The 11695-nt window shown below is 36.5% G+C and overlaps 1 protein-coding gene across 1 annotated transcript in view; it reads left to right on the top strand.

Moving 5' to 3' along the window:
* The window catches only part of SBNO1 (strawberry notch homolog 1), a 54979-nt gene that overhangs the window by 26629 nt on the left and 16655 nt on the right, over positions 1-11695 (top strand). Inside the window, exons 11-21 of the mRNA XM_079943060.1 lie at positions 331-513; positions 1047-1144; positions 2878-3029; positions 4671-4868; positions 5504-5671; positions 5770-5945; positions 6415-6546; positions 7905-8040; positions 8772-8884; positions 8975-9046; positions 9517-9616. Of these exons, the coding sequence (XP_079799186.1) occupies positions 331-513; positions 1047-1144; positions 2878-3029; positions 4671-4868; positions 5504-5671; positions 5770-5945; positions 6415-6546; positions 7905-8040; positions 8772-8884; positions 8975-9046; positions 9517-9616 (1528 nt within the window). The remainder of the gene's footprint in view (positions 1-330; positions 514-1046; positions 1145-2877; positions 3030-4670; positions 4869-5503; positions 5672-5769; positions 5946-6414; positions 6547-7904; positions 8041-8771; positions 8885-8974; positions 9047-9516; positions 9617-11695) is intronic.

The raw sequence follows: 11695 nt of genomic DNA, 5'->3' as shown, positions 1-11695 counted from the left end.
TAAAACAACAGATAAATCACTGGTTCCTTATTTTCCCAATTTTCTCTTTGTTAAAGTAATTTATAAAAAATAGCCATTTATTTTGGTTGTATAGTTTTTAAAATCACAATGTAACTGTTTCCTAAAATGACTGCATTAGTTAATAAGAATTTTGGGAGAGCTCTATGTGAGCGTCCTAAAAAACATTTGTTTAGAGATTCCCAAGTTACTGAAAATGCTTCGTTGAGTTCATGTTAAATGGTGTCTTGCACTTTATTTTGATTGAATTAGTCATTTTAAAATCACACTCAAAAGATTGAAATATCTAAAATGTTGATTGTGCACCTTCAGTGGGTCATCGCCAGAGAGCGGTTTCAGCAAGCTGCAGATCTGATTGATGCTGAGCAACGAATGAAAAAATCCATGTGGGGTCAGTTCTGGTCTGCTCACCAGAGATTTTTCAAATACTTGTGCATAGCATCCAAAGTTAAGAGGGTTGTTCAACTAGCTCGAGAAGAAATCAAGAATGGAAAAGTAAGGTTCATCTTTGGTTATGTGTTTTAGTCTTTTGGGTGTTGAGCCTTTCTACTTAAAAAAGCCTTTTTTTCTAAAGGGTACTTGTAAAAAATATTAACATAGTAAGACTTTAAAAAATGCATTTTTAAGATAATAAAAGCAATACGTGTTTATAAAGAATTTGGATAGCTCAGAAAAGTATAAACAAACATCACTATAATTTGGCTAACCATAGATGTAACAACTGATAACACATGGATATATATATTACATTAAGGTGTTTTCCTTTTTGGTAAATACATATTTAGTTAAAGCACAAAGAACTGGGGCAGGGGCTTCAGTAGTGTCCACTGTTGTAATACTGTTTCCTAGATAAGTGTATTACATGTAGCATGTCTCAAATATATGTAGAATAAATAAATTGGTACACACATACAGTAATGGGTAATTCTTGTTTGAAATCTTTTTTTAAACTAAATATTTAAAATAAGTCTTAAGAAACCACGTAGATATTTTTATTTATAATTAATAATATTCTTTTTTGCCTCCAGTGTGTTGTAATTGGTCTGCAGTCTACGGGAGAAGCTAGAACATTAGAAGCCTTGGAAGAGGGTGGAGGAGAATTGAATGATTTCGTTTCAACTGCCAAGTAATGTTTATGGTTTTGAGTTTTTACTTAGATTAGTTTAAATGTTGGCATTTCCTGGAGGCAAAATTTTTGCGTTTTGAAGTTTTTCTGATTTTAGTTTTTATGGTCCTGTGTATGCATAACAACATGTCTATTGGAAAACAAAAACATAGAAATGCTGAAATGTTAAGTATTTTGACAATATTATGTCCAGTATTTGGACTAACTGAAGGGCTTGATTTTTGTTTGTTTTGTACATCTTGGAAATCTGACAGCTTGGTTTAAGATACTCAGTTTTGTTTTGGCTTTGTGTATTGGAAACTACCATTATCCAAAGGAGCAGTATAGTTTAGTTTGCCCTAGTTTAGTATGCTCTAATATAAACATTGCAAATACTCCTGAGATAGTCAAAAGAGATTTTAAAAACGTTTTTAGACACTGTTTTTCAGTTTGTTTGCCTAACAGACAGTTCTACTCTGGTAGCAAAATTAACAAAATAACTTTTGCTGCCATGCTATCTTTTGCCTTAGGGGACACATTCAAGTGGCTCATTTTAAGATAGATATAACTTAAAACTACTTTTAAAAGCAAAACATGCACCTGCTAATCTGTATCTTTCCTGTGCTTGCCTGCCTAGTATTGCCTCTGAAATGATAGGCACTAGTTACAGGGAGCTATTAAGAGTTGAAGTGGCTAGTCCAAATTGAGATGACCTTTAAGTATGAAATAGACACCAGGTTTCAAAGACTTAAAGAAATATAATGTAAAACATTTCATTGATTACATTTTAAAGCGATATGTTAAGTTAAATAAAATATTAAAGTTAGTTTCACAAGTTTTCTTCTACTTTTTAATGTAGCTACTAGAAAGTGTAAAAATTATGCTTGGGTTGCACTGTATTTCAGTTGGACAGTCTTGGCCTAGAATATTAAAATTCATTTGAGCTGGATTATCAGTATTTTGTAAGATTGAATAAAATGTACTTTTCATTTTTTATTTTTTAAAAATTTATTTTATTTCATTTTTATTTATTTTTAAAATTTTTTCTTGGCTGTGTGTGTCTTCATTGCTGCACGGGGGCCACTCCTCGCTGCAGCGCACGGGCCTCACATTGCGGCAGCCTCTCCCGCTGCAGAGCACGGGCTCCAGGCACGTGGGCTTCAGTAGTTGTGGCACGTGGGCTCAGTAGTTGTGGCTGGCTTGAGGGCTCTAGAGCGCAGGCTCAGCAGTTGTGGTGCATGGGCTCCATTGCTCCGCAGCATGTGGGATCCTCCCGGACCAGGGCTCGAACCTGTGTCCCCTGCATTGGCTAGGGCGGATTCCCAACCACTGTGCCACCAGGGAAGCCCCAAATGTATTTTTTAGTAAGACATAGATTTTATTATTTGTAACTCTTGCATGTACCTGAAAATGGAAAATATATGTGAAATAAATTGGTTAAAGGATTGTTAAAGTCCTTTACATTCAGAATCCAACTCTTTTGAATCACTTGTTGACTCGAGTCACTGTTGTGCAATTTTTCTTCACGGAGTCTTCCTCTGTGCAGCAGTTCTGAAAAAGAATCAGGAACCATTGGTGCTGAGTTCCTAACAGCTTTACAGTTATGTGGAGCTAACCTACTTTTGATATCCAATTTGGAAATGCTGCTAATAAAGTATACTTATTTTAAACAAATACATTCAGTAAGATTTTATGTATAATAAACTATTTTGCATACTGAGCCACTAACTGTCACTTTTTCTCTCTTCGAACAGAGGAGTGTTGCAGTCACTCATTGAAAAACACTTCCCTGCTCCAGACAGGAAAAAACTTTATAGTTTGCTAGGAATCGATTTGACAGCTCCAAGTAACAACAGCTCACCAAGAGATAGTCCTTGTAAGGAAAATAAAATAAAGAAGCGGAAAGGTGGGTACTTTTCTTTAAATGGTGCTGGAAGTAGTATAAATTTGAGCATCTTGATGCAAGCTGTATTTTGGGAATGTACTGCCTTCCTTGAATTGGCTCATGTAGTTTTTTTTTTTTTTTTAAGGAAGTGTCTTTCTTTCTTCCTCCCTCCCTCCCTCCCTTCCTCCCTCCCTCCCTCCCTCCCTGCCTCCCTCCCTCCCTGCCTCCCTCCCTTCCTCCCTTCCTTCCTTTCTTTTTATGGCCGCACCACATGGCTTGCAGAATCTTAGTTCCCTGACCAGGGATTGAACCTTGGGCCATGGCCATGAAAGCACGGAGTCCTAACCACTGGACCACCAGGGAATTCCCTTGGCTCATGTAGTTTTTGAATGCACAAGTAACCCCATTTTAAATTGGGGCTTTAACGATTTGACTGGTGCTGAGTAGGCACTGTATTGAGCACTGCGCACACATGATCTCATTCAACTTGCAAGGGATCCGTATGAAAGTAGGTTATATTTTTTCAGTTTTATAGACAGAGGAAGCTAAGGCACAGAAAGACTAAATGGTTAAGCGATATCCCCAGGTTGGCACAACTACTGGGTGATAAATGGGGAACCAAAATCCGGGCCTTTCTATTGTCAATGCTGTGTGTGTGAGTGTGTGTTTATATAGTCTTCTTTAAAGAGACTTTTGTTAGTTTATTATTTAATTATTAGGAATACACTCATCTTTGTTTGTTAGACATCTTATAATAATACAAACTTGGGTTTGTGTTTAGGTGGTTACTAAGTAAGCTCTTTGACTTTCAGAAGGTAACTTCTCAGGCTCTCTTTCTCTAAAATGGTGATAATAACTCATATTGTGAAGACTATCATACTGTGTGTTCTAAACACAGTGCCTGACACTTTAACCTTACCTTTCATCGGTTCTAAGAAATGCTTTTTTTCCCCTTACGTTTTTAATATGCCTGAAAGTAGGTTGGCTATTATAATATAATTGACAGTATTTTTTAATTTTAGTGGCACAAAAAGTAAAGCTGAGTCCTGGAGTCAGTAACAGAGTAGTCAGATAGATAGATGGTCATGTTTCCCTTTTTTGAATTATGTTCTCACCATCATTAATATGTGAACATTTTAATGTTCTGCTTAGTTTTGGTTGGTTTATTCCAGATATCTTTTATGAATATTCAGTAAGATAATTCAGATCAGCACCTTGTTTGACTTTTAAAAATGTAGTTTTATAGATTAGTTTTTTTAGTATTCCATAAAGTATTTGCATATTTTATAAATCTGTAATTATTAGGCCTCTTCTCTCAACCTGATACACAAATTGTGACAATGCCAGAGATTCTGTTTCATCTCTGTTGTCTTGAGATGTTTATTTTGAAACTTGTGCACTTGAAGGCTGTCTTGCATTTGTACTTATGTACCTGATTTCTTCTTAAGAATAATTGAATATAACCTGATTTCTTATAGGAATCCAAAAGGCTAGCTCTTGTTTATGAATTTTTAATTGTTCTTATATACTTACACAAATGCTGTTTTTCTTCATTTCTCATTTGAGTTAACTAAGTGTATTAGCTCATGAACTAAATGTAGCTTCCTGGATCTTTAGAACAGTGTGTTTGGGCTGACTCTCTTGTTTGGGGTTTGAGGATAGGTGAAGAAATAACTCGAGAATCCAAAAAAGCAAGAAAAATAGGTGGCCTTACTGGTAGCAGTTCTGATGATAGTGGAAGTGAATCTGATGCCTCCGATAATGAAGAAAGTGACTACGAGAGCTCTAAAAACATGAGTTCTGGAGATGACGATGATTTCAACCCATTTAGAGATGAGTCTAGTGAGGATGATGAAGATGGTGAGTTCATGAATCTATTAAATGTAAACTAAAGGATAGTTATTTCTGTGTATTTGTTTATTTATTTTTGGCTGCGTTGGGTCTTAGTTGCGACAGGCGGGATCTTTTGTCGCGGCGTGCGGGCTTCTCTCTAGTGTGGCACGCAGGCTGCAGAGCACATGGGCTCTAGTTGCGGCACACGAGCTTAGTTGCCCTGTGGTATGTGGGATCTTAGTTCCCTGACCAGGGATCAAACCTGCATCCTCTGTAATTGGAAGGCAGATTCTTAATCGCTGGACCACTAGGGACGTCCCTATTTCTGTGTATTTGAAATGGGGTATTGTACTAAAACCTTTTTTTTCCTATAGAAATCATCACACAGATTCTAATCTTTGCTTGGTGGCAGCTCCAAGCTTGTCTGTCTTCTGGAGGTTCAGCATATTTATGTGAGATCATGACCTCAATTTTGTGCACTTAAGTATAACCTCAAACCATGGAATTTACCTCATGGTGTATGGGTGTACTGGACCTCTGAAGTTGGTGGTGGTTTACAAGTTGTCGCTCAACAATACAAAAAAACTCAACGGTTGTTTCCTTTGGAAATTCTGTACTTGTGTTAACAAATGATTTGATACGTGTCTTTCCTTAATTTTCAGATCCCTGGTTAATCAGAAAGGACCACAAGAAAAACAAAGATAAAAAAAAAAAGAGAAGTATAGATCCAGATTCTATTCAAAGTGCCTTATTAGCATCAGGTCTTGGATCAAAACGACCTAGTTTTTCTTCTACACCAGTAATTTCACCTGCTCCTAACAGTGCACCAGGTATCCATGTGGAAGCTTGCTTTGTCTGTGAAATGTACTTTTAAACAAAACAAATATTTAAACTTTGTACTGATTTTTAACAAATGTACTTCATCTAGCTAACAGTAACACCAACAGCAACAATAGCCTTATAACAAGTCAGGATGCCGTGGAAAGGGCCCAGCAGATGAAGAAAGACCTACTTGATAAACTAGAAAAATTAGCTGAAGACCTCCCTCCTAATACCCTGGATGAACTTATTGATGAACTTGGTGGCCCTGAGAATGTTGCTGAGGTAAATATGACTTGATCAGGGCTGTGTCTCTTCTAGGTAATTTTTTGCCACTTTCAAACCCTTTAGAATAAGTGATATATTTGGTATCATCATATAATTATCTAATATCCTCTATTAGATCTTAGAACCCTTGCTCTACTCTAGTTGTCATCCTAGAGCAAGTAAATTCCTGCCCCTATTATCTTGAGTATCTGCCCCAAGACACGGATCTCTGTTATTGCACCTGTCATGCAGTCTTTGTTATCATTGCCGCATGTCTGTTTTCTCCCCTGGAATTTGAACTTTTCAGAACCAGGCACTGTGTTGCAATGTTCTCTCTCCCCCAGTGCCTGATGCAGGACAGGTTGCACAGTACATGCTGGTTTCATTATCCCTTTCACCTCCCACCGAGTTTCTATGTTGGGAGCCCTGAGCTTCATGCACCATAGTCAGCTACATTAATTGTAAGTGACGCTGTTTGGCTTTGCAGATGACTGGCCGCAAGGGGAGGGTTGTAAGCAATGATGATGGAAGTATATCTTATGAGTCAAGATCTGAACTTGATGTCCCTGTGGAAATACTAAATATCACGGAAAAACAAAGATTTATGGATGGAGATAAGGTATGTTTTTCTGGGATGCTTTTTGGCGAAAAGAATAATGCCCATACATTTGGATTAATCTTTAGGTTTTTTCTTTTAATATAAATCATGTCTTTTGAATGTTCTTACTCTATTTTTTTAAGTAAGTACACATAATCACTGAACATTTTACACGTTTTCATTATTTTCTTATAAATCGAATGTGGTGTTTTGTGCATAGAATTAGATGTAGCTCTTGATAGCTTTGGAGGCCTTTGAAGTCTTTAATCAGAATATTGTGTTCTCTCAGGTCATCTTAGTGGCACTACACCTAATGCTACACCCTAGTGTCAGTGTAATCTTGAATCTAGAAATATATTTAAGCACATGCCCCGATTACTGGGATCCTTTGATCTTGCTGTTTATTGTCTTGCTCTGCCATGTCCTATTGAGACGATTTACTCTGAATGGTTGTAGATTACACTTGCGTAACTGACCACTGCAGAGGTCGTGGTCACCTTCAGAGGCCCTTTCTGTATGCTCTTATTGTTAAGTAAACTTCATCAATTTTCAGATTCTCAGATCAGTTCTTCCTCCATCTAGTCGGAATTGCTATAAGCGTTTTGCTAAAAAATAGGTAGGAGAACCACTTCAACCTCCTTCCTTAATCTAAAGGGGGTAGAATAAAATCTTATCTCTTTATCCACATTTTGCTTTGTATTTCAAAATTTTTTTGCCTCTGCAACTAGAAAATAGACAGTAGCTATTACCATTATCAAAGTTGTCTTTTAAATGTATTTAAAAGCTCATGTTACATATTTTAAAGATTATAGGTAGAGGTATTATCAGTTATTTTAAGTACTTGTTTCGTTAGTAATTTAGGCCCATGTGCGTTAGAAATTGCATTAGTTGGGATCAGATTTGGCTGTTAAGTGACAGAAAATCCAAAATCATATTCGCTTAAAGTGGAAGTTCATTTCTCTCATGTACAAGTTTGAGTAGGTGGACCAGGACTGGTATGACCCCTTGAAGTCTAGGTCTCTTCTGTCTTGTTCCTTTAATATGCAGCCTTCCATTTCCTAGTTACCTCCATATTTCAGGTTCAGTCATCACACCTCTACATTTCAGCCAGCAGAGAGAAAAAAAGAGGAGGGGAAGGGCATATCTTTGATTAGGGACATTTCCTGGACGTTGTTCAGGTGACCTACTGGCTGGAGTGTGCCCACACTTAGCTGTAAGGGAGACTGGGAAATGTAATCTTGATTCTGGGTGTCCTTGTAACCATGTACAGCTAAAACTGAGAGTTAGGAAGTAAAGGAGAATACGTATTGGTGGATGTTTTCCCACCTCTCTTTGTGCAGAAGTGATCTTTTGTTCTTTTTTCCTTACATTTGATACAGAATATTGCTATCATCTCAGAAGCTGCCAGCTCAGGTATTTCATTACAAGCAGATAGGAGAGCTAAAAATCAAAGGCGAAGAGTTCATATGACCCTGGAATTACCATGGAGTGCTGATAGAGCAATTCAGCAGTTTGGTAAGTTCCTACACTGAGTTTCACTTCATAGCCAGGAATTACTGGGGAAATATTTTAATGCTAGATATACTAAACTTGACACATATGTAGGTTTTGGAGATGTTTGTGTATTGCATATACCTTAAAATATAGAGGGCATCATGAATTTATTTCTTGGCTGTTTTAAAAGCTGTAAAAGACCTATGGTAGGGCTTTCTGGCATTATATTCAAGAATGGGGCTCCTCAGGAGTATCTTCATTGTAGATTTCCAAGGGTGTTATCCATGTCAGAGCAGCTGCCACTTGATGTCTTTTTCAACCCCCAGTAGCTTCATTGAGGGCACATTGCTCCTCCCTTCCCTTCCATCTTCATGTCCCTGTGACCTGGTGATTTAAAACAACAACAACAACAATTTTGGGAGAATCCAGAGCAGCTGTGCATCAGCAACATTGTGGTCAACTAAACTGGGGTAGCACCAGTAATGTGTTTATCATTTAATAATTTTATGGAGTTTCTGCTCCCCCATAAGTGGGAGTAAGGTTCTGAATACAGATGTTGTTCAAGTTGGCGTTTTTGATTTTGTGCCTTTTGGGGAGTTAGGGTAATTGTTACATTCTTTAATTTTTCTTCTGATTTAAAGATTTCTGGATACCAGCTTACTGTTAAGTGCTGGGAATAGGTCTCAGAATATTAGTATCTAGAGAGCACAATCAGCGAATTTTTTTTTTTTTTTTTTTTTTTGTCATTACAGGACGAACTCATAGATCAAACCAAGTTACTGCTCCGGAATACGTCTTTCTGATTTCTGAATTGGCAGGAGAACAAAGATTTGCATCTATTGTTGCTAAAAGACTTGAGAGTTTGGTAAGTTTTTGAGTTATATAGATGTGTGTAAAAGATGATATATGTTAACCTGTCTTCTGTGCCTTGATTGGAGATTTTATGTTTGGATAGGGTGCGCTTACACATGGAGACAGAAGAGCAACAGAATCCAGAGATCTGAGTAGGTTCAACTTTGATAATAAGGTACATTTCAGCTTTCACTATCTGTGAAAAATGATTGCAGTGTATGGTGTCTGTAAGGAACAGAAAGGGAAAGTGGTTGCTGTTTAAAACTTAAAGCTGTCTCCTCTTATGGTTTTGCTATAAAGTCATGGCTAGTCCTATAAGACACGTGGCAGTTAGATCTTTGGTGATCAACTGTGCAATATAATCATCTTCTCATTCCTATTGGAAAATAAGATTATAATAAATACTTGTGGATGAATGAAGTGTGAGTTCCCAGAAGTAAAGAAAGTTGTTTATTTATGGAATGCCTGCTGTGTACAAAGGTGTGAATGAGGCACTAGGCAGTGTAAAATATATATAAAAATAATTGAGTCCTGCTATTTTTGACTCTTTGGTACAATAATAGTTTTTATAGCATTCACTTGGTCATGTGGTTGAAGAGTATCCAAATACTGAAACTTGTTAAATTTATTTGGTTTTTATTGCAGTATGGAAGAAATGCTTTAGAAATTGTCATGAAATCCATTGTAAACCTAGATTCTCCTATGGTATCACCACCTCCAGACTATCCTGGAGAATTCTTTAAAGGTAACTTTTAAAAATAATCATAACAAAGGAAAATGAGTACTGACAAGAAGGTACAAAACTCATTCTAACATGTGCTGTTGTTTTTAGTTTTCTTTGGACATAAAATGTATAAAATTTAGAAATTGATAGTTAACAGACACCTAAATTGATGTCTTATAATAAGCAGTAGATTTATTAAATTTTCATTCAGGTGACGTGTTTTTACTGTTGATAGAGTTCGTTGCATGTTGTTTAATACTAGATTACTAGAGGAAAAATGGTTTTGTTAGATTAATTTGAACATGACTATGCCAAATAGCTTTTAAAATTTAAAGTACCTAGGTAAATAATCTGTGGGGGCTAGTGGAGGTACAGATAAAACTGGCCGTGTATTAACTGTTGTTAAAACTGGGTGCTGGGTACCTGTGGTCCGTAGAATATTCTCTTTACATTTGTGTGTATTTAGAAATTTTTATATTTAAAAAAAAGTCCTAAGTAGTGCTATAGAAATTCTTAGATGTATCTTGCAAATCTGAAGAATAGATTTTACCCCATTAATATTAGTAGTCTGGGTGATTTCAGTAGTTCAGCAAACTGAAAATATTTTGGAAAATAAACAGATGTAAGGTATTTGAAACATTATCCTTATAGAGTTAGCATTTTTTACTAGGAAGTCCTTTCCAATTGAACCCATGTTTAGTGTTGGTAACAGTCCATATTGACATAGCTGGCAGGGGTGCTTATAATCACTGATGGCATTTAACAAAACAAAAAACCAATAAAGTCTTGGCCCTGTTTTTCTCCCTTTCCCTTTCATTCCCTCTTATTTTCTTTTTGTTTGGTCATTGGAGGGATTGTCAAAAACAACTCCCCAATTTATTTCTAATTCTAAAAAATTACATGTTTTTTATTCATTATAAGTGATGAAAACAATCTAAAAGTGAATAATGAGGAGCCCATACCCTCTCCTTAACTACCTGCTACCTACCAGTCTCACCTGCTGAGGTTAACAAATGTTGACAGTCTGAACAGGGGCAGCCTTAACACACCTTTATCCATTTGTCTAAACACAGAGCTTTTTAAAAAAAAAAACATGTTAATATTACTTGCAACGTACTTTTCTCACTTGGTACATCACAGGCATCCCTTACAAATCAATAGCTATAGTACTAACACATATTTTAACAGTTGTGTAATATTCTACATCTAGCTTATGTAACAGTTTTTCCCTTGTTGATGTTCAAGTGGCTTTCATTTTTTTGCATCACAAACAGTGCTGGAATTATAGCAGCTATCCTTCTATTCAGGAATTTCCTCCCATAGGATGGATTCCCAAAATGAGGATTTTTTGCATTGGAGCTCTTTGGCTACAGAGTTGTCATCTTCTGCAGAATCTACACATTTTGAGCATGTAGCAGTCTAGCTGATTAAATAAATGCGTAAATAGGATATAATTATGCTTCCTGTTGATCCTTTTCTCTTTCTTAAACCCTTTTTACTGTAAGTCTGGGTTAGATCCTGGACACAAATACTTTTTAAAAGTTTTATAAACTGTCTTCTTAGTAACGTAATTCAGAACATGTTGACAGTTATACACGTTGCTTATCTTCTGCATCGCCTTGTCAGTACTGATAGGTAACGTTTGGAAAGGAAGCATGATTATTTCCTTATATAAATTATTTAATCAGTATCCTGCTGTATGTTCGAAGTTGTTTAGATTCTGTGGGTGACAGCTTTGTAGCCAAGGATCTCCACTGCCAAGGGTTGTTGTTGAAAAGATACGACATTTTAGTGAAATAATAAAATATAATGTGAGGTTTGAGTATTCTAGGATTTTAAAGATCTTTAGGGGCTGTGGGTTCCATTTAATTCAGCTAATAGGAACTATGGAAGATACATAGACTGTGTCTTATATGCTAGAACTTGATCTAATTTGATTAGTCAGTTAACAGCTCATTGAGTTATTTGGGCTATAAGGTTTATTTTTTGTTTGTTTTAATTTATTTTTATTTTTGGCTGTATTGGGTCTTCGTTGCTGTTTGCAGGCTTTCTCTAGTTGTGGCGAGTGGGTTTCTCACTGCAGTGGTGCAGTGGCTTCTC

The sequence above is a fragment of the Stenella coeruleoalba genome (genome assembly GCF_951394435.1).
Source record: "Stenella coeruleoalba genome assembly, chromosome: 14".
Taxonomy (NCBI): domain Eukaryota; kingdom Metazoa; phylum Chordata; class Mammalia; order Artiodactyla; family Delphinidae; genus Stenella; species Stenella coeruleoalba.
The sequence above is the reverse complement of the archived record's forward strand: the minus strand, read 5'-3'. Positions and strand labels throughout refer to the sequence as shown.